Here is a 23,761-nt window from a genome sequence, read left to right on the forward strand (position 1 = left end):
GTCAGTATGTTGTGACCTGTACCACTACATCTTTACAAGTGTAAAAATAAAACCGTTTGTCTCATCGCTAATCCCCTTAGATTAAAGTTGAGCAGTGATTTCTAAACGCCAGCTTTAGTGTTTCTTCATAATAGACCTCCCGCCAAGCTTGCTCAAAGCACAGGAAACAGCACACAAAGCAGATGGGCCAGCAGCAGTGTGCAGATGCAGATATGACATGCAGGTCTTGATTTGGTGTCAGCGAATAACCCAGCAACAGCTCCCGTGAATGTTCTGCTTGGGGATGATGCCGCACAGTAATGGCACAGGAAGCGAGAGAGTCGTACACTAATCACCGTTTCTCAGTTCTGTATTATTGACCTGGCTCCCCGCACCCGCGGGCTCCGAGTTCCTATTTGATTTATTCCCCTTTCAGGTGATTTGCGGAGAGCTTGTTGTCTAGAATTAGAATTGCTCAGTGTTCATGGGTGGGAATTGCTGCAGGATTTTGACTTTCGACAGCCTCTGATCTTAGTATACTTAGAGAAGAGAAAAATGGGGCTTTTCTACCATGCAAAGGTGGCACTGAGTTTTGAGGGAAGACTGCTCTCACTGACATGCTGTTTTACTGGATCTGAAAAGCGCTGGACAAACTGAAGCAATGGAAGCCTTTCTAATACAATGCTGATTTGTAACTGGGGACTCATTAAATAGCAATGCCCATAGTAGCATTTCTAGCCAGTGGCTCTCAGGTATCTGGGCCAAGGGGTCTCCACACATTGTTGCCTATAGGCACCGCCCCTGCAGCCTCTGCTGGCCGCAGTTCCCAGCCAATGGGAGCTGTAGAATTGATGCTTGGGGTGGGGGCAGTGCGAAGAGACCCACCTCCCATCCATGGATCACAGGCACATGCCAGCCATTTCCAGGAGCGGAAGTGCCTGTATCAGAGGCAGCAGTGCAGGGTTGCAGGGGGCTCCCCAGGAGTGGTGCCAGAGTGCACTCGCTGTCAGATCCACCCCCGGAGACTATTGAATATTTGAGTAACCGCTAAGAATTCATGTGGTTACTCGACTGTTCATTTACCTGATAGCTAACATCCCTAACCATGACCCATCAAGTCATACTGGGTACTGGTTCAGTATTTTATTAGTCTGATTTATTATACGGATTTCCACAGCTCCTAGGAGGCCTATCACAGACCACAACCCTCGGTGTTGTACAAACTCAAAACACAGACAGACCCTGCTCCGGGAGCTTATGTTCAAATAGATAAGACAGATGCAGGACAGGGAAAGGGGATTCCACACACATGGAGTAAATACTGTGATGGTAGCAAATGTCATGTTAGTTCCATGATTTTGGGGGGAGGAGAGGAGACTGTGAGAGAGGGAGTGGGCTGGAGCAAACAGCTGCTCAGCCCAAGCCACAGAGAGTCCACCCAAAACTGTAGAGAGTTGGAGGGAAGTCCCAGGGACCTTGCTTTGGCTTTTCTGCCTGGGCCAAAAACTTCCATCTCCACTGGCACTATTGGTGGCAGCTGGGCAGAAAAGACTGAATTGGCCTTGAGAGTGAAACCCAGCCACCCTAAAAGTGTCCTTCAGGGCCGGGCTGAAGGACCGCAGTGGAGTGTGTTGGGATGCTTGCTCTGCCATGCTCCATGCTGTCTCCGGGTTTGGATAAATGCCGGGCTTACATTCTCACAGCTGCTAATCCAGCAGTTTGAAAAATGGGGACATTCCCTTTAAAATTCGTTTTTTCTGTCTTGAATGTTCAACCCTACATAGTAATAGAGAGGTAGCCGTGTTAGTCTGATCTTGCTAAAACAAAAGGGAAAACTATGTAGCACTTTAAAGACAAACAAGATGGTTTAATAGGTGATGAGCTTTCGTGGGCGGGTCTGGCCCACGAAAGCTCATCACCTATTAAAGTCTAAATAAACATTGTCTCATTGTCCGAGGTGCTAAGAGCCCCAATCTCTCCCGTTCATTGCCATGGGAGTGAGTAGCTCTCCACATCACATCTCTTCACACACTCAGCTAGTATGAAGAACTCCGAAATCAGAAATCCTTCTTTCCTTTTTGAAATGTAGACAGCTCAGCTGAGGTTTTATTTAGTCTTTTAATTTTGAACACAGTTGCTTGTATGTGTTTTTCCAGCCCACAATGAATGTTTGCATCCAAATTACTATGTAAATCCCTGAAAATAGGTTTTAATGATAAGGATGCTGACAGACTCATGGTGGATTGATAAAGTGTCTTCCGGTGATAAACTTATCTCAAGTACAATTCCTGTTTGTGCTACAGATCTCAACTCTCTGAGCATTCATCAGACACAAAAGAAGACCTGATGGAACCAGGATCAGCGGAGAAACTGGAACATGAGATCAGCAAAAATCCAGAAGCCAGCTTACCCTCCCTCTGTCTCAAGCAAGTGTTTCCAAAGTATGCCAAACAGTTCAACTATCTGCGACTGGGGGACAGAATGGCTGCATTGTTTATCCGATTTCTTGGCGTAAGAGGGATAATGAAGTTGGGACCAACAGGTTTCCGAACTTTTATAAGGTCAGTGACTTGAAACTCTCTTTGTGTATGTCTGCACTTGCACCCTAGTTCGAACTAGAGATGCAAATGTAGGCATTCGAAATAGTCAATGAAGCGGGGATTTAAATATCCCGCGCTTCATTAGCATGATCTCGCTGGCGCATTACTTTAACAGCTGTTTCGAACGTGAAAGTGCACGCGTTAGGGATGCGTTAGGTCGAACCAAACTGCTTGGTTCGAATTAGCGTTACTCCTCATTTTCGGAGGAGTAACGTTAGTTCGAACCAAGGGGTCCTGCCGCGCACTTTCACTTTCGAAACAGCTGTTGATCGGAGTAACGCGCCAGTGAGATCATGCTAATGAAGCACGGGATATTTAAATCTCTGCTTCATTGACTATTTCGAATGCCTACATTTGCATCCCTAGTTCGAACTAGGGTGCAAGTGTAGACATACGCGTAGAGTATCGTAAAAATGTAGTAAAGGATTTTAGATCTCCCAGACCTATCCAATAGCACTGCTGTTCTTGTGTTCATGTAGTAGAGTAGTCAAAACCAAAGAGAACATTTCCCTCCAAATCCCACTGAACAGTTGCACACTCTTGTGTATTTTTGTTCTCGTCATTGCTGATTAGTGAGGTAACTTCTGTAGTATGCACGTGTATTTTTCTTTTTTTATAGTCAGTACTGCTCATCATCCAGTATTAGAGAACATGCATGTTTGCAAGGCAGCGAACTGTGTTGTCACAACCTTGGGATTGTGTGACACCTACTTGCATTCTTGTTAATAGGGACAAAAAGAGAGGTCCCATTTTTCACAATTTGCCTTGGTATTTAACAAGGAAAGAAAAGGAAATGGCTGATAGGTGACACTGCCATTGTCAGCTATAGAAATTGTTGTGATTCCTTAAATTGAGGGTTGTCTCTTTAAAGGAACAAGCACTGTGAGCAGAAGGCCTCAAAAATCAAATCCTGGGTATTTTTTTCATACCAATGTCCTTTGATGTAAATGAGGGAAGAAGAAATTGCGTAAGCATCCGAGCTATGAACAGAATGTTACTAAGCAGAATGTTTTTCAAAATTCAGCAATTCAAAAGCTCTTCAGAATGAAAGGACAATGTGGTAATCTTTCTGTGCTTATCTGTCTATGCCATTTGATATAGCTGAGTTTCCAAAGCTGTTTGGCTGGTAAATTTTGTGTTTTGTAGTTGCTCTTGCTAACAAGCCTCTCTTTGTAGGCAATTTTTGTTTTAAATTCTGCCTCATTATGAGCTAATGTTTTGATCATATTTCCTCTGAAAATAAAGTAGATGTCATCTGCAGGGGCAAGAGAGAGGTTAGTTGCACTATATTCTGGGACACTGAATTCTACTCTTAACTTCTACCTCCCAAAACAGAGTGGGAAAATAAGCATAATAGATTCTGTCTTAATTGATTTGCACAGTGTCCATCTCTTGAAATGTGCTGTACGAGTCAGCAGTTTACTGAGTGAATTATGCTAATACCTGCAAGCCACATATTTTTTTTCCTTCTGGTAAAAGGGGGACTATGCATGCATTTATCTCCTCTTATTAACTATGTAAACCCTTCCCCTAAATCACTGTCTCAGTATTGCCTAAGAACAGTGTGTGTCAGCATTTACTAAGTACCATTTTTGTAATTGATGGTCGTGTACTTGCTGTCTGTGACAGTGGCATGAGCTGTCATCAGAATTGCTCTGATGCCACAAATTGAGGATTATCCATTTGGCCGGGGAGCAAGCTGGCAGAGCAGAAGGGCTCTAGTTTCATATGACTGGCTTCCTAAAAGAGTTCAGCAGGAATCTAGAATTTATTCATAGAGCTGACACCTCAGTTGAGTTTATTTTTTAAAAACCCATTTGGCTTTTGCTTACACCATTTTTCCAACTCTTTGATGTGCATATTTGAGCAAGTGAGTCTCCTTTACACTTGCATGGAGCCGGTGTAAGCAGGCTGGAGTGAATCTAGAGAGATGTGGGCACTAAGCAGCCTGCAAGATGAATGCAGTTCGCTGGAGTTAGCCCTTGGTGGACCACCTGATGCTTTATTTACCCGAGGCCCGCAAGTATGGCTGCTCATAGTTCCCATTAGCTGCAGTTCGCCATTCCCAGCCAATGGGAGCTGCGGGAAGCAATGGCCTAGCCTGCACTGCTTCCTGCAGCTCCCAATGGCTGGGAACAGTGAACCATGGCCAATAGGAGTTGCGAGCTATCATACCTGCTCAGGTAAATAAAGCCTCTGGTGGCCTGCCAAGCGCTAACCCTGACAAACTGCATCTGGGATGCTTAGTACCCACTTCTGCTCAAGAGCATATAGAGATGTCCAGAGAAAGGGGGTCTATTTTACACCTCATAATGCTGATGCAAACCTGTCTTCTCATCCCGTTCGGAGACTTCTGTCTGCTGCTTCCAAGAAATAAGCTCCATATTAAAAGGACTGTGTGCCTGTGCTGCTTTGAAAACATCTGGCTAAATGTCACTCTGGATCTTTGCTTATCCAAACTGCGGTTCTGAAGTGTGTAGGGCTGTGTCTCAGGTCATCTTGCGTTGTGGATTGACTCTGTTGGAGAGACACTGTCCAAGAGTTGTATTTCCCTCCCATATCTGTATGTAGAAAAGCAAGTTCTGGAACGTTGTAGCACACATCATTCACAGGGATCACAAATGAGGTAAATAGCATTGGAGACAAAGGTAAGTTCCTTTTACTGTGCATCTTATTTAGGTACCTGTTTAGCATCTGAAAAAAGACACTATATCCTTAAAAGAAGATGGGCATAGCCTGACCTGTGATCTAAAGCTTTATTCGGTAGGAACACTTGGGCCTTTATTTCAGTGCCAATTGATGGTCTTTAACAAAGGTTAGTATTTTTCATCGTTCTGATCTACTTTTTTAACTTCTAGTAAACCAGAGGAAGGTGAGTCTATTTGGATTTAAATACTGTGAAGAGGAGGTATTGAAGCAGTGATTTCCTCAGCCATGGGTGTGTACCCTGCTGGTCCCTGCGAGGAAGGAGGCTTTCCAAATGCTGCTCACTGAATCACTATGCACTAATGATTTGCATCAGGAAATTGCAACTTGCAGAGACAAGGAATTCAATTTATTTTTCATATACTTTTCCTTTGTCTTTGTCATTGTTATTTAATGACTACATGTTCCAGTTACGGTACAAATAAATATCCCATTTTCTGTCTTTCATTGGCGCTGACAAAATAAATAAGCAGCAGGAGCAGATGCACTCTTAAAATACAGAGATCCTCTTTTCATCACATGCCCTTAGCAGTGAAGAATGAATACAAACAAACATCTATATATAGAAAAGACTGTGGGGCGTCTGCATTATCCACAGGCCAGTGCAGGATTGTTTGCTGCCGCATGTTTTTTACTCTTTAATCCAGTCTTGATAGGGATGTCTTGGCGTGACGCGCTTAATATAAATGTCAGGATGGAGGGATAGATATTCCTCTTAATAATTATGGAATAATCTTTATTCTTCTCATTGTCCTCACATGTGGTGCTTGCCAAGCCATTTTGCAACAGCCTCATTGGAGAAGTACAGAGCCCTTAGACCACAGTCAAATCTTGTCAGAGGCAGGGTGCATTGATCTAGATCACCAAAAAAAAGTCATTGATTGAAATCAAGTTTCCCACTGATACTTCTTCGCGTATTTCTTCAAACAATGCAAATCTGATCACTAAAACATGTTCTTTTATAGCTCCGGACAGGATTTTACAACATCTAAGAGGGGCTACTTTGTGTAATTTTTTTTAGATAAATTAATAAAAACCAAGTTAGGAAGTAGTACGTAGTACTCATTACCTGTGGCAAGCTGCAGATGCTGCAGCAGCACATTAGGAATGGTAAGAACTAAGTCACACACAAACACAATAGTGCTTATATTTTATTCAACTAAATCTTAAATGTTACATATATGTTTCACATTTGTAATTGCAGCAGTCTCCTGAGCTGCCAGCTGCCAGCTGTCCTTAAACTCTTTTTTTTAATGTTCAGATTTTGTTAACTCTGACAGATCCTCAGAACGCTAAATGTACCATGTCCTTAGAACTTCTACAACTAGCTCTCATCTTCCCCACTCCCACTGTCATTTTGATGCAAAGCTGATTGATTCCAAGTTACCAAAAAAAGCTAAGACTGTGCTGAGAATGCACTTTATTTTGGAAGTCTCAGAGGGGTAGCTGTGTTAGGCTGTGTCTAGACTACAGGGTTTTGTCGACAAAAGTAGACTTTTGTCGACAAAACTAAACCTGCGTCTACACTACCGCTGAGTTCTGTCGACATAACGTCGACAGAACTCAGCAGTTTTGTCGACGCTGGTAAACCTCCTTTTACGAGGCATAACGCCTTTTGTCGACAGAGTTCTGTCGACAGAAGGTGTTATTGCATCTAGGGTTGTGTCTAGACTACAGGGTTTTGTTGACAAAGCAGCTTGCTTTGTCGACAGAACTGAATGTAGTCTAGACACTCTTTGTCGACAGAAGCTTTGTCGACAGTATCTGTTGACAAAACTTCTGTCGACAAAAGCCTGTAGTCTAGACGTGCCCTTAGTGTAACAGGAAAAACAACTTTAAAAAACAACTTTAAAAAACAACTAATAGTCTAGCAGCACCTTAAAGACTAACAAAACATGTAGATGGTATTATGAGCTTTCGTGGGCACAACCCATTTCATCAGATGACTGGAGTATTAGAAGTCCAGATCCAAGAATAAATAAGGGAAGGGGGTGGAAAGGAGAGAAAAGGAAAGAAAGAAAAAATCGAGAGAGTGAGTAGCTTGTTCAAATAGTTACAAGAGGCTGATAAGAACAATTAGTTCCTGCATTGTTTGGTTGGTTGGTTAAGGCATTCGGATGTGGAAGGTAGTGTGCAAGCGAGCTGATGTCTCTGTTCATTCCATTCACACAAGAATTAAACTTGCAAATTTAAGTTTAAAAAAAAAGAGTAGTCCTGTAGTGCCTTAGAGCAGGGGGGCCACTTAAAGAATGTTGGTACATGGTTATGGGCCGGCTCCATCCCCCACAGAAAGGACAGCAGGGGCGGGGCTGAGGACTAGCCTCCCCCCAGAGTTGTTCGGGGCCAGAAGCTTTGAATTAAAGACACAGCCACCTGGGATTGCTCTGGCTATTTAAAGGGTTGGTGGCTCTCACCCCTACTGAGGTAGTGCTGACCAGGAACAGGGAGCCATTTAAATAGAACCTGGCTGCCTGAGCCCCCACCTGGGAATTTGGTGGCCCAGGCAGTAGGATATACATAGAAAGTGGCCAGATGCTGTCCGCGGGTCGGATCTGGCTCAGCTCACACCCTAGATCCCCCTTTGTCTCTAAAGCACTGCTACCAGCTCTCTGACAGCGAGGAGGGTTAAGAAGCTACTTGGAAGAGCAGGACAGCAAAACACTCGTAATATTTCCCAGCAGAAACATCCCTTGCTAGCAAAATAGGGATTTTCAAAGCAAATGTTGCCAGCATGTTCAGTGCCTTGCAGGATCAGTCGCTCATCTTCTCCATGTCTAGAGGCATTTCCAGTGGATCAGTGAGTATTGTTCAGTGATAGACTCACAAGCATAATAATAGCTCCAGGAGGGTCACAGTTTGTAGCAATTGGTCAAGCCACATTTTGGATGAGAATAGTAAGTGGATTTTTTGGTTATCTCTAATAAAACCCAGCTAATTAAAAACCATGTACAGGTAGAACCTCTCTGGTCTGGCAACATCCGTGGTCCAGCATGATTTTAGTTAGCCGGATGTCCACTTATCATGGGTGTGGCTACGTTTCCTGTGGTCCCATAAAGTTTGTTTACAGCCACCAGTCCTGGCTGTCAGTGTTCTGGGGTTTATTTAGCTCTAATTGACCCCTAAATGTCTTCTAAGAGCCAGTAAGCAGTGGAAGTATGGGTGATTAGAGTTCTTGTCAAACATGTGGACAAGGGGGATCCAGTAGATATGGTATACTTAGATTTTCAGAAAGCCTTTGACAAGGTCCCTCACCAAAGGCTCTTGTGTAAATTACATGGCCATGGGATAAGAGGGAAGGGCCTTTCTTGGATTGAGAACTGGTTAAAAGACAGGAAACAAAGGGTAGGAATAAATGGTAAATTTTCAGAATGGAGAAGAGTAACTAGTGGTGTCCCCCAAGGGTCAATCCTGGGACCAATCCTTTTCAACTTATTCATAAATGATCTGGAGAAAGGGGTAAGCAGTGAGGTGATAAAGTTTGCGGATGATACCAAACTGTTTAGGATAGTCAAGACAGAAGCAGACTGTGAGGGACTCCAAAAAGATCTCACCAAACTGAGTGATTGGGCAACAAAATGGCAAATGAAATTTAATGTGGATAAGTGTAAAGTAATGCACATCGGGAAAAATAACCCCAACTATACGTACAGTATGATGGGGACTAATCTGGCTATGACAAATCAGGAAAGAGATCTTGGAGTTATCGTGGACAGTTCTCTGAAAACTTCCACACAGTGTGCAGCGGCAGTCAAAAAGGCAAATAGGATGCTAGGAATTATTAAAAAAGGGATAGAAAATAAGACACAATATCTTACTGCCCCTGTATAAAATGATGGTATGCCCACATCTTGAATACTGTGTACAGATGTGATCTCCTCACCTCAAAAAAGATATTTTGGCCTTGGAAAGGGTTCAGAAAAGGGCAACTAAAATGATTAGGGGTTTGGAACAGGTCCCATATGAAGAGAGGTTAAAGCAACTGGGACTTTTCAGTTTAGAAAAGAGGAGACTGAGGGGGGATATGATAGAGGTATATAAAATCATGAGTAGTGTGGAGAGGGCGGATGAAGAAAAGTTATTTATTGGTTCCCATAATAGAAGAACTAGAGGTCACCAAATGAAATTAATGGGTAGCAGGTTTAAAACTAATAAAAGGAAGTTCTTCTTCACACAGCGTGTAGTCAATCTGTGGATCTCCTTGCCAGAGGAGGCTGTGAAGGCTAGGACTAGAACAGAGTTTAAAGAGAAGCTAGATAATTTCATAGAGTTTAGGTCCATAAAAGGCTATTAGCCAGGGGGCAGAAATGGTGTCCCTGGCCTCTGTTTGTCAGAGGCTGGAGAAGGATGGCAGAAGACAAATCGCTTGATCATTGTCTTCGGTCAACCCTCTCTAGGGTATCTGGAGCTGGCCACTGTCGGCAGACAGGCTACTGGGCTAGATGGACCTTTGGTCTAACCCAGTACAGCTGTTCTTATGTTCTTATGTGATGCTGCTAGACCATATTGACCTTCCCTGGTCCAGCAAATTCTCTGGTCCGGCACCAGTCAAATCCCAAAGGGGCTAGACTAGAGAGGTTCAGCCTGAGTAGCGACTGTTTAGTCCTGTTGTTTTCAGGCTGTTGGTATGAAGTTGTATGTGCCGAGTGTTCAGAACTGACTTGGAGTTGTGGCAATAACCACAGCATTGGATCTGCTCCCAACGAATCCCGAGCAGAGCTGATGTCCGAGTGTTGTGAACCAATGGGAAGACGGGTTATATAGAGGGTGTTGTAAGTGAGTATATACCGGGCTGTCTCTGGTTACGCCCATGTATGTTCAACAAGCGCTGGTCTGACTGATCTTTGCAGCAAGCTACATTGGCCATGGCTTTTGGCTTAGCTCTGTGCTTTCATAGCTGCCCACCTGGCCTGAATAAACCCTTTGATCCCAGTTGTCTTCCCACGGTTTTGGCTAACTTTTTCTTTCTCTTTATTTGGTTTCTGTTTAATAGGAACTGCAAGCTGTATAACAGCAATTTCTCAATGGCTTCTGCAGATATTCTGTACATCGATATCACAAGAAGATGGAATAGTGTGGGTCTAGACCAAAGAGAATCAGGTAATGCTATCCCATGCTGGCAGAGCACATACGTTTCTGTTTCTAGATAGCTTTTGCCCTCATAGGTGCCCACGCAGCTTGTGCTAATATTTGTGGGAACAGTGCCTCTGCATCCGACTGCAGAATTTGGCCTGTTAGTGCTATACTAGCTTCCTTTCATGTGTCGGGTAGGTCGCCCTTGCTTTCAGGTCCTCACTGGATCTGGGTTTCACAAAGCTGCCCTTTTTGCACTTGCGACTTTGCAAGTGTCATTTTGGGTTTTGCATCTGCACCTGCAGTTTCATCTGGTGTTTGAAGGCACTTTGACTTCAGTCCTGTACTGAATACTGAAAACCAATGTGAATGCGCATGCGGAAATGCCTTAGCTTTATGGTCACATAAGCAGATGCTGAGTTGCCTCATCCAAATCCATACTCTCCTTAATAACTCTCCCAGTGAGGTCTCCATTCTAGCACAATGAGGTGCAGCCTGTATTCAGACCGTAATTTACATAGCTAACAAAAACACCTCACATTCAAGAGCTCCAAATGGCACGTCCAGCGCTTTGATGGTCGCGCCTGCTGCCCGATTGGATTATTTTTGGTAAGATCCAAGTACTGCATTCATTTACTTTTCAAATAGTAGGTTCTACCCTACAGCTCTTCTCTCACTGACCTGAGCTTTGTGATGAGCAAGGAATAGATGCGACACTACTACTCAGCTGTTAAATTCGCCTCAAATTTAAATGATACCAAAAAAGCTTCTTTTTTTTTTTTCAAAAGAGAAATTCATTAAATAACAACATTTATTGGAGCAGCAAGGTAGGCGTTCCTATCACGGTGCTGCAGACGGCAGCTCACTTACTAGAGCTTTGTTGGCAATAGAGAGCAAGGCTTAAATCTGAACCTTTGCAGGTAAGTATTCATCTTAATTAGCATTTAAGGGCAAAGAGGTCTCAGGTTTTAAGAGAGTTCTAAAATATTGCTGCTGCATTAAGCGAAGAAGAAGAAGACAGAAAAAGAAAAGCCACCTCTAGTGCTGAATATGTATGGTAGCAGAAATGTGCCTTTAATTACATTATTAAATAGGGGAATTGATCAGTACTAGCAGAAGGAAGCTGTTTTTCATGTTTATTGCTTCAAACTAGCATTGCCATCTGGCCTATTGTTAATTCCGGATTTGTTTTTCATGTTTTGTTTGCTTCTTAAATTACTATGTATACACAAAATCTGTACAGTCTGCTCATGTAAGGGTGCTAGCACAGACTGGTTATGTTGTGTGTTTGTCGGTGTTTCTCTTTGTTTGGCTGACCAGAACAAGGAGAGGAGAGAAATATTTATTTTCCGTACACTCCAACTAGCAACATCCCCCTCCTCTCTGGCTTCCCTCATACCTCAATTTTCTTCTCTGGCCCATATAAATGCAGTGTCTGAGGTCATCTTTAGACTCCCCCTTTTCCGCCAACCCGGGTTCAAGCGTCTTGTCTTAATTCTATCCCTTCCTACTTAACCAGTCTGTTCTCTTCTTGTGTTGCTGCCTTAACCTCAGGGCAGTGGTCTCCAAACATTTTGAAGCACAAGATCACTTTTTTAATTAAGTTGGGGTAGGCAATAATTTTAGATGGGGAGGTGTCAGCCAATGGTCAGGGCAGTGAGTGGTGTGTGTGTGTGTGTGTGTGTGTGTGTGTGTGTGTGTGTGTGTGTGTTATACACCCGAGACTTCAACTGCTGAGATCGGGGTCCCTTCGCAGCGGGCAACCTGGAGAAGGTTGGGCGCCCCAAGAAGTTTACAGGGAGAGCTTATTACACCTCAGATTTCAGCTGCTAGGATACAGGATCCCTTCGCAGCGGGCAGTCTAGGGAAGACTGAGCGATGCCCCAACGGATTTGTCACCTGGGAGTGACACGATCCAAAACGCCCAAGCTCTTCCTATACCTGTCCCTTATGACCGGCTGAAGTTCTTTTAAATTGTGCTTGGTTCTGTTACAGCAACTGAAGGAGTCAGGTTAAAGCTTAAACAGATATTATTTTATTGTTACAGGGTAAACTTAGCTGTTAAATGCTACTACTGTGTTACAGATAACACAGCCACTACAAAGGACAGGACAGAAATTACACTAATAAGTCACTTACAGGTACCCTGAGACCCTTTTGGTTCTCTGAGCTCTTATTAAATGCATGCAAAATAGACACCTAGCAGGTATAATTCTCACTCCTGCGTTCCAGACTTGGCGTGGCCAGCGTCTTTCTCTCAATCCCTCGGGAAGAAGTAGGGCAAGGTTGGGCGTCCCACAGACCTCGGGAGACAATCAATACCTGCCAGCAGGTGTAGGTGATTGGAGCTCAAATGGGGTGGGCTACTGAACACCTCTTTATACTGCTTGGGTCATGTAGGCTTCTTCCTGGTCTCAAGTGGCCAATTAGGAAAAATGGCTTTGAACGCCAAGTTTCCCACGAAGGGTGCAAAGCATAATACACACCTGGGAAAATGCAGACAATGGGCACCTCTGGTATGTGATGGGCGAAGATACCTTTCCTGGGACAGTGCAGGCGTGTCAATTACTGGTACTAGCCATCAGGACAGCGGGAGGCCCCGGGTCGTCAGCTAGCCCATTTACTGTCTGGTTTCTGTTTATGGTAGAGTCAGGGACAGGCAGCACACCTGCGTTCCCAGGGCATCAAAGGCTGACTGCCTTTCTCTTGCTCTCTGGGGGGGGGGGGCGGAAACCAAGATGGGGTTCATGTCTGGCTACAGGAGGGTGGGCACTCCAAGAATTTGAAAAGTGCTCCAAGGCTCGTCTGTGATATTAAAGGAGGCAGTGCGGGGTCTGGGATGGAGATTGAGGTAAGGGATGGGAGTGCAGGAAGGGGTGCGGGATCTGCGAGGCAGTGGGGCGCAGGAGGTGGTTGTGACCTGGGGCAAGAGTCTGGGGTTCAGGAGGGGGTGCAGGATCTGAGAGGAGATATGGGTGCAGGAGAGGATTCTGACCTGGAGAAGGGGTGCAGGAAGGAAGTGCAGGGTCTGGGAGGGGTTGTGACCTGGGCAGGAGTGCAGGAGGAGGTGCAGGGGTTTAGGTTGTCACCGAGCATAGGAGATTGGGGTGCAAAGTTTAGGCCCGGGGTGTTGATTTTAGGGTGCCCTCTTTCATATAATCCTAGAGCTGGAAGAGACCTCAGGAGGTCATCAAGTCCAGCCCCCTGCCCAAGGCAGGACCAATCCCAACTAAATCAACCCAGCCAGGGCTTTGTCAAGCCGAGACTTAAAAACCTCTACGGATGGAGATTCCACCCCCTCCCTAGGGAACCCATCCCAGTGCTTCACCACCCTCCTAGGGAAATAGTTTTTCTAATATCTAACCTAGACCTCTAACCTTTCCTCCACCCTTGTACCCCATCTCCACAGAGAGGGGGGAAACGACAGGGCTCGGGATGGAGGAAGCTTGCTGACAGCTGCTCCTATGTCTGAACATGCTCAGCATCCTTAAAAGGGCAATGCAAATCTCACACACACTGTCTCTCTCTCCCTCACACACACTCACACGCACACACACACAGTCTTTCACACTCATCTCCTGACCCAACACATACTTGTATTGTTAGCACTTTTTCTTCTTTCAAAGTGTGTTATTTTAGGTTTGACTCTTATTTTGCTTGTGGTCCACTGTGACCAGTACTCCTTCCTAGACAGTCACTTCTCATTCTGTTCGTGTGAAACGGATTGTTCCTTCCTAAGTGGAGCACTTTGCATTTGTCCTTATTAAACTTCATCCTATTTAGCTCAGACCATTTCTCCAGTTTGTCCAGATCATTTTGAATTATGACCCTCTCCTCCAAAGCACTTGCAACCCCACCCAGCTTAGTGTCATCTGCAGACTCAGCAAGTATGTTCTCTATGCCACTATTTAAATTGTTGATGAATGATAATGGGATGTGGAGCCTTTGACTTCCAGGGTAATACTGGGGTTTAGCCCTTCAAAATAGGGGCTTTTGTGGTACACGACAGTAGTTAAGATGGACCATTCAGTCTTTCCCAGCCTACTCCATCTTGACAAGCTTGCATCAAACTGTGTGTAGATAAATAGGCCTAGCGGCCAAGCTATTCAGAAGTGGCTAGTGATTTTGGGTGCCCAAGTTGAGACAGAGAGTGGGTTCTAGGACTCTGGGGAAATCTGGCCCCTCAGTGTCTCAGAGTGGAGCCTCACAAATCATTAGTCACTCTTGACAGACTTAGCTAATGCCCCGTTGTCATTTTTTCCTTACATGTGTTTTCACAGGGAGGGTTTTGTTCCCCATGCTGCAGAATTCCCTTCTCTAAAGCATACTATTATCACAATGTATTACTCTTATTAAACATTTATACTGCAATAGCGATTAGAAGCCCCAAGCAAGATTGGAGCCTGATTGTGTTATGTGCTGTATAAACTCCTATCCAGTCACAATCCCTGTCCCAAAAAGCTAGTGATTTAATAATACAGTTCCCCTCAGCTTTGCAGGCATGGAATCTAAACTGTTTATACTAAATTGCTACATTTATTCCCTCTAGTATCAGCTTTATACTCTGTCTTACTCTACATACCAGCCATGCACAGCAGACTAGTTTTTGGTATACCTCACGTCTGGATGCTCGAAAAGGGCCTCTTTAGGCATGCGTAGAATTTCCAGTAAGCTTAATGAAACTTATGTGGACGCAGCAAGGGAAGAATAAACCCCTTCTGTCTGATGCTTATAGGAATGAAGATAAACCTGCATGGAGGGGAGCCAGAACTAAACAGACTCCCACCTAGGACCTATACAGGAAGAGAGAGTGTTAAAAGGCAAATGAAAGCCCCCCCATTTAGAAAGTGATGACATTTGTTTTTAAAATGATGTTTTCTCGATTAGATTTTTAATATGTACTCAGGACCCTTATGAAACTTAACAATATGTAGCTTCTCTGCTGTTTGTGAGCCAATTTAACTGTCATTTTTTATTAAAAATGTTAAAGGCTTGGGGTTTTAATATCTTCCTATAACTTTAGTATTAGGAAGTGGAAACATGAATGAGGGTATTGTCAACCAAAGGGGTTTGGAACCCCCAACGGCACGCAGGCAGCTACAATAAGCCAGTGCTGCAAAACTAGCCATTCTGAGGCCGTTAGTAGATGTAAGGTCTCCTCATCCATTCTGGTCTGGGGTTTGTGGCATATCTGCAGACTCTGCTGAGAAGCAGAAGTACAGAGCACCTGGGGGAGGCCTGCCCATTGCGTTTTGTGCCTCTAGGAGGCAGCCACTAAGGCAGAGATGGGCAGTAATTTTTGCCCAGGGGCCACTTCAAAAATGTTTGAAGTAGCCCTGGGCCTAAACAGGAAGGGGTGGGACCTAAACAGGAAGGGGCGGGGTGACCCTACCCCCAGAGCATGATTGGTCTGGGGGTGGGGGAGTCCCTTTGTCCCCCCCCCCCCCACTAGGCAGCCATGTCCTGGAAGAGGCTTGGCATGCTCCTCAACTCCCAGGCCAATCAGGGCCTGGGGACGGGGGAGCGCAGAAAGCCTCCTCCTGCCCTGCGAGGAGCATGTGGTACTTTGAAGTGCCACGGGCTTCCTGCAGGGCTGGGGCAGGGCGAAGGAAGCTTCACGCAGCTCTCCCGCTCCCAGGCCCTGATTGCCCTGTGGGTGGGGGAGCAAAGCCTCCTCCACTCTCCCATCTGCCCTGCGAGCAGCACATGGAGCTTCAAAGCACCACATGCTTCTGTCAGGGCGGGAGGAGGCTTTGCGCACGGCCCCATCCCCAGGCCCTGATTGGCCTGGGAGCAGGGGAGCAGCAGGGCCTCTGCAGGCCAGATCCACGCACTTGGCGGGCCGGATCCAGCCCATGGAGGCCCTTTTGTCCACCCCTGCACTAAGGGCAGTGGGCCAGAGTCAGTTAGGGTGTAAGCTGTAGCATAAATGCCACATCAGGTACAAACGAATCCTGAAATGGACGCAAACGGCAAAGCGGAACAACTTGTACCGATCGAGAGCCTCTCAGTCAGTCTGGTGGTGGGAGGGACTGACAGGTTGACACTGTATGTCATTTACTTCCCCCTCTTTGCCTTTCATACCTTCTGCCTTAGTGCATGGAAAACCCTTCCTCATTCTGATCACTGTCGACAGAGCTACTTTTCCCATGAGGCCCATACAATGCACACAAAAAAGTACTGGATCAAGAGAGAAACTCCTTCCTCTAGCTCTCCCCACCGCCCCTTACCTTTCTGTATCTTGATGGTCGGGCCTTGGGGACACGACAACCTTAATGCTTGTGTTTTGTATAATGCTCACCTCCGTGCCAAGTAACAGCAATAAAATAAAGCAGGGAGCCTATTTTATCCTATTCTGTCCCCCGGGGCACTTGTTCTGGAACTTAGACTATTTTTCCATACCCACCAAACACCATCAGTTAGGGAAAGCAGGGTTAGGCTGCCTTGCCATTAAAACCCATTTCAGGAGCTCTTACATCTACCTTGTGATTTTAAACCACAGTTTAAATAAGTTCTCCATTTGGCTGAGAGGTTTCATAAGAGTGGCACCTGTTTCCATCACCCCGTGACTTTCCAGAAGCAGTCCGCTAGAGGCAGCTCTACCGACGGGCACTAGTATGGCCACTGAAGACATGGAGAGCCAATAAGAACGTGGTTATAGGCTCCCGCTTCCCAGTGAGAGACGAGAGTGCCCTAATCCGAGAGGGTAAGGAGACCCCTCTGCTTTCTTGAGCAGAGCTCAAGTTTGAGGTGCCAGAAGTCTTGAGGAGTTGGCCTGGGCTCTCTGACACTTAGTTGTCTCCCTGTGGAGCAGTTAGGGTTGCCAGGCATCGGTTTTGAACCAGACAGTCCAGTATTTGAGCTTTCAGTTTGGAAACCAAATAGAAATGTCTGGTATTTTCTAAATAAAATGTAGATTGTGATGTAATGTCAAGTGTGTCCAGTATTTTTGTTGAAACTTTCTGGCAACCCTAGGAGCAGTGTCCGGCAAATTAGAAATTACTTCCCTGGATTATTTTAATTGAAGACTATGGCAGCTGAAAGGGAGCGAGAACCACCGAGATCACGGTTGCAGAGGAGGTGTTTTGTGGAACAGCACTGAACCCCTGGTATTGGGGTTGCCAGATGGTTTAACAAAAAATATTGAACACCGCTTCCCCCCCCGCCCCCACCCCCCCAAAAAACAGGAAAAAATTCTGTTGAGGGAAAAAAAACCGGGAGACCAAAGTTGTTAAGAAAAAAAAAAAGGCGCTGCACCTTTAAATGGCCCCACCACGCTCCTCACTCCCACGCCCTCACCAGATGCATCAGGGGAAAATTGTCCCCACCAGGATTCTGTCCGACGGAAACAGGAAATAATGGACATTTCACATGTCTTGTATTTTCTTTTTTTTTTTTTTTTTTTTTTTTTTTTTTACTGGACAGGGGACCCAAATAACAGACAGTCCGGGCAAAAACTGGACACCTGGCAACCCTACGCTGGTATCCAAAACCCAAATGAAAAAAAATGGATAGGGTGCGTGGGTTTATTCCTGGCTGCATCACTGAGCTGTTGTGGGGGCCAGTCCTTCAGCCTCTCTGTGCCACAGTCGAGTGGTCTGTAAAACAAGAGTGCTAATATTTAGCTTCCACAGAGGAGGACTGTGAGGTTCAATCCTTTGCTAACTGATTAAAAGAAATTTGCCGAAGTTTAATGTCCAGGCTGAGCAGCTGTTGGGGTAGATTTCACCTGCCCTTTCTGTGATTCTCTGTTTTCTCCTTTCTTATTCTTTTTGGGGCAGGCACTGTCTCTCCTCTGTGTTTATAGAGCACCTAGTAAATTAGGGCCCTTGTCCTGATGAGGGCCGTTTGAGCAATTAACAATGATAGGTTTGTGGGTCTCCAGTGGAAAGGACAGAGTCTGATGCTAGTTGGGGCTGGAGTCCATACAAACTCCATTTCTCAGGCTCAAGGACTTTCTGTCTAAGCTGTCCCTTAGAATCCTTTGAAAACCATACGTTCCAAACAATGGTAAATTTACCATGCTCAGTATATTCTTCACCTGATGCTTTTTGTGGCTTTACACATAGATCTTAAAAGTGGCTTCATCTCCCTTAAAAAAAAAAAAAAAAAGTCTCCAACATACCACACAGATGTCTGCAGTATAAATTGTATTGTTTAGCCTGAAAAATGGACCATTGTAGTTAGCTGATTTGTTCCTATTCTGTGGGTTACTATTGTGTTTATTCCCTCTGCTTATATAATGGTGTTTTTGTAACTTCCTTTCAAAGGAAAACAAGCTAACTGAAATCTCGGCATTTTCCTCTTTCCTGAGTATGGCACTTATCTTTTGCTCCCACTAAAGAGTAGACTTTCTTTTCTGTAATTACTTTTTTCCCATGGTGAGCAAGGGTAATAATAGATTTGAGTACACATTGAAAACCCATGGGACCTAGTGTTGCATGAGCACACATAAATCATTGGGTTGACTTTGGTTTCAATATTTTCTGTATTTAAGCACGGGGGGGCTCCTAAAAATCTTTGCAAGATTAGTTTTCCAAATGGATTAATGTACAATCTTGTACTAAGTGTTCAGCAAATTACTGCTGCACTGTTAAAGGGCTCTGCAGAATCAGCCAGTGGAGATGCCTTTATGATGGCTGCATTTTGTGCTGTTTAGCGCCAATTGCATTACTTGTTTTCCTGAAGGAAATGATTGGCTTATGAGACAGTATGGCTATTTATTTGTTTGTTTGTTTATTAGCATTTAGTTGTCACCCATCACCATGATATCTGAGCACTTTATGTGGCTCAAATGGAGAAAATCAAGAGACCCCCTGCGCTCAATTGTCTTCCTTTTATGCCGGTATTAAACTAGCCAGCCCGATGCTTTGTACTACAACCAGTTGTAATACTGAGCCATCACTGAAAGCCACGTGATGCCATTTTGGGACTGTATAGTACAGCTCTATTGTCTGCCTCAAATCTCTGTGTGTGATTGGAGGATGGGATATATAGAGAGCTGCTGCATGTACATAGTCCGGAAGGGGCATGTATGTAGAATTCCTGCTAGTTGGTTTGCCATCTAGCTAACTGTATGAAAAAAGGAACTGCATGTTGACTTGGTCACAGGGTAGATCTCAGTCTTCAAAAGCTTTTCTGTTTGACGGATGCCATGTAAATGATCGTGCTGTAGAATCCTATTTGCTGCAACTATTGCTTTGTGGCAGGAAGGTGGGTGTTCCATTGTCACCTGTCTGGGAAAACACATCTGTGATTGCTTGTGTAATCAGCTAATTAATAATTCTATCATATGTTGTAATTTGTCAGAAGTATTCACAGTGCAGGACACAAACTTGCACAAATAAGCGCATCTTACAACATGGAATTAATGTATTCGTCCCCTGTTCAGGAAGCTATCCATATTCTGGAATGTTACTTAAACACTTGTTTGACTTAAGCATGAGACTGAGTTAAGCACATTTAAGTGCATTCTACAAATGAGGCTTTCTTGAAACGTGTGCCACACAATATGGCAGGGTGATGAATCATTTAATTTAATTTAACTAGCCTTTAAATGTATGATTTAGTGTTGCAGACTATTTATTTGGTGGCATTGTAGTCTAGTACGTATGTAATGGGCTTGTGGTACTAATTGTTCCTTTAAATATGACCCATAGGTACTTTAAATTGTATTAAAGCCATGCTCTGAAATTGTAGGTCAAGATCAGGATGCTATAGTAACGGAGACTTTGATTCATTGGGGTTTTTTTTGGTCTTACATTCCTTTGAAATTACATTAAGAACCTGTTAGCAAATCTCGATTCATTCATGGGGCATGAGTCAATGTTTATGTAAAAGCCTTTGGGACCAATTTTACAACTCTGCAAAACCCATTGATTTCTCTAAATGTGTGCCATTCAGTCTATTACTAAGTGATAGAATAGTTACAGTACTTTTATATCTGCAGTTAACACTCTTTAAATAGAAATGTCTTTGCTTAAATTTTGAATAATGATTAATATTGCTTAATATCCTTGGTTACATACCACCCGCCCCCCCCTCTCCCAAATGTAGTGGATTAAACTTTGTTGGCATATTTTGTTGCTTTTGTGGTTGCTGAGCGCACACAACTCCCGTTGGGAGCTGCTGCTGCTGCTCAGCATTTCTGGGAATCAACTAAACTGTCTCAGCTTGGATGCCAAAGAAAGGAAGTTTCCAGAATCAAGGACCCTTTTTTAAAATTTGTCCCTTGGTGAACATTTGCATTTCAAAAGATCGCTTATGAAAAAGGCAACAGAACGTAAGCTACGTGCTAAATGTTATGCCTGCGTTTATGCTAACTAGCCTCTGGATTCTATCATCGAAGACACGTTGCTTTGGGCTCGTAAAAACGATTGGAGAATGTTGACAGGTTACCTGAGCTCAGGTACTCTGAAACTTTTCAGAAGTTTTGTATCGTCTCTGTTCGAGTATCTAAGATCACTTTACCCGTTAACAGTTCTGTCACTCATTTTTAGTAGGTGCTTTCCTCAGTAAATAATTAAAGATGCTGCAAAATATGTTTCCATAACCAAACAAATCATTTCTGCATAATACATTTTAAAACCATGTTTCGTGCGCACCCAAAGTTCCTGGAGGCAATCACAATAAAAGGTAGTTGATGCTATGACATCCTCTGCTAAATTAGCAACATTTGAGGCCATATGTGTCTGTAGTCTGGTGCAATATAAATGACATTGTTTAATGGGAGTCCAGGCTGACCTTTCGGTCTGGACTAGACCCGGTTTGCTAATCACCATTCTTAGTGAGCTGGCTTGTCTGTCGTGGAATAAAATGAAGAAAGCGTATTACTGTCTGCTAGTTGTTTGTTAGTTTCATAGCCTGGCTTTAGTGTGTAATGATCTCTCTCTTGCTCCATTCACATGTGTAGACCGAGACATACTAATTTGTCAAGACAGCAGAGTTCAGAGGTCATTTTCTTGTGGCAGTAATGGCTTAAATACATCAAGCCTTACATAACGTAAGCTCTCAAATTGCTACCACATTCCAATGAGAAAATAAGGCTGTATGTTTCTGATAGCTGCACCATAGCTTTTTTGTGAAATACGTCTGGTGCCTTTTACTGGACAGGTGTCCCCATCTCAAAAAAGACACTTGCCACTGGCACCTTTGTGGGCAGCGCTAACTCTAAAACCCTGGATGGAATAGCCATAGAGACGTAGTGCCTTCACAGTGACCAAGGGGGGATTTCAAGGTGAGAATTGGATCACAGGGCATTTTGCATTGCCACTGCTTGTTGTACAGCACTTGCAAAGGAAAGGAGGGAGGGAAGGACCATTGGGTGGGCATTAGCCTGGCTCTTGGGAGACCCAGATTCACTCTGCCACAGATTCCACTTATCCTCTCTGGGCCTTAGTTTCCACCTGAACACAGGAGATAATAGCTCTGCCATTGTTTACCAAATGGTTGAGAGGAGGAAAAATACACTAAAGATTGTGAGGCACTTTGAATTCTACTGAAGAAAATCACTGTATAAAAGTCAGGTGGTATTAGTTTAGTTTATTATAAAGCGAGGATTTCTGTCTAATGAGCATAATATCTTTCAACAAAGAACCCCTCCCTCCCCCCGATAAAAGCAAACACGTGTGCATTTCATTCTAATTATACATATACATGTGCGCATGTATGTCTCTTTTTTAAAGGAACAAAGCAGTGGTATAATAAAAAATCACTCCAGCTGAGAATTTCCTTCCATGATTTATCAGTATTTTATTTTTACAAAATGACTCCTAGCTCTATCCTACATAAACACCAAGGCTGTGTCTACACTGCACCCCTTTTCTGGAAAAGGGATGCAGATTAGACACTTCGGAATTGCAAATCTGCGGGGGATTTAAATATCCCCCGTGGCATTTGCATTTACATGGCTGCCGCTTTTTTCCGGCTTGGGGATAAGCCGGAGCAAAGCGCCAGTCTAGACGCGATTCTCCGGAAAATAAGCCCTTTTCTGGAGGATTTCTTATTCCTACTTGAAATCGCGTCTAGACTGGTGCTTTTCTCCGGCTTATCCCCAAGCCGGAAAAAAGCGGCAGCCATGTAAATGCAAATGCCGCTGGGGATATTTAAATCCCCCGCGGATTTGCAATTCCGATATGTCTCATTAGCATCCCTTTTCCAGAAGGGGATGCCAATGTAGACACAGCCCAAGGGTATGTCTAGACTACTAGACTACATGGCTCCGTCGACGGAGCCATGTAGATTAGGTTTCTAGACATAGGAAAAATCAAAATGGCTGCTGCACTGAGCCAATCAGCTGTCTGACAGCACAGCACGGTAGTCTGGATGCTCCGCGGTCAACAAGGGAAGCCCTTGTCAACCGCCCCAGTAAACCTCATTCCACGAGGAGTAACAGTTAATCCGAGGGAAGGGGTTTCTTTCGGAATACCGTGTCTACACGTGGTGAGTTAATTCGGACTAGTGGATTTTTAAAATGGTGACCGGACGCGAATATGCTAATCAAGCGTGGGATATTTAAATCATGCGCTTCATTAGCAACTTCGGCATGCTACATTTGCATCCCTAGTTCAGACTAGGGAGCAAGTGTAGACATACCCTTAGAGAAGTATTATTTTACCTAGTTTATAAGAAGATAAACTATACTGTATGGTAGCCTTTCTATATATCAGATAACATCCACATCAGGCACACGGAGTAATACATAAAGTATATGGCTCAAAAGAGTGATAAAGGAAACAAATGGAGTCATATCAGAGAAAGAAATTGAATATGTATTTCAAATAACTTATTAGTCATTAGATGTTTAATAATGTCTGAATTGCTACATTGCACTTGGGATAGCTGCATTAGAAACCCCCTTATTTTCACAATCACAAAATGGTAACAAGATTACAGATGCACAAAATACTCTCTATAGAGAGGGAGGGATGGTGGTGTTTCTACAGAGAGGAATTGTACAGCAGACATGCAGGCTTCTTTTTAGACTTTCAGTGTGCGACTAAGTCATTTATTTTAAACTAGCAGATTTACCCGGTGATGCTCGGGTCCGCAATTCTGGAATTTCACCAAGCATGTTTTGTTTCTTCATCCCCATAAATGCTTATCATTTGCTGTGTTGTAAAAAAAAAAGGGCTATAGTCATTTTGGTTTCCAATAACATTTTCTTCTAGTTTTCATACCTTAAACATTGAATTAACAGTCCCAAAAGAGAGCACTGCTCTGAATTTCTCCTTTTAATCTCTTTCTGTAAGGTTTATTGAGAAGCAATCCTATTCCAGGTTCATTGCATTTTTCTGGCTCACCTTGGTTCAGTCTCTTTCAGCATTCGCTGCATCCTGTCAGGTTTGAGGACTGTACTTGCTTTGGTGATTCTGTTCCTTTTCTGTTTGGTTTTATGAGAAGCAATA

The 23,761-nt window shown here is 44.0% G+C and overlaps 1 protein-coding gene across 4 annotated transcripts in view; it reads left to right on the plus strand.

Moving 5' to 3' along the window:
• Positions 1–23,761, plus strand: part of TTLL11 (tubulin tyrosine ligase like 11) — a 136,301-nt gene that overhangs the window by 106,759 nt on the left and 5,781 nt on the right. For all 4 annotated transcript variants that reach the window (XM_075905425.1, XM_075905422.1, XM_075905423.1 and 1 more), the window contains 2 exons: positions 2,283–2,540; positions 10,276–10,382. In XM_075905425.1, coding sequence (XP_075761540.1) covers positions 2,283–2,540; positions 10,276–10,382 — 365 coding nt within the window. The remainder of the gene's footprint in view (positions 1–2,282; positions 2,541–10,275; positions 10,383–23,761) is intronic.

This window comes from Pelodiscus sinensis, chromosome 22, assembly GCF_049634645.1.
Source record: "Pelodiscus sinensis isolate JC-2024 chromosome 22, ASM4963464v1, whole genome shotgun sequence".
Taxonomy (NCBI): domain Eukaryota; kingdom Metazoa; phylum Chordata; order Testudines; family Trionychidae; genus Pelodiscus; species Pelodiscus sinensis.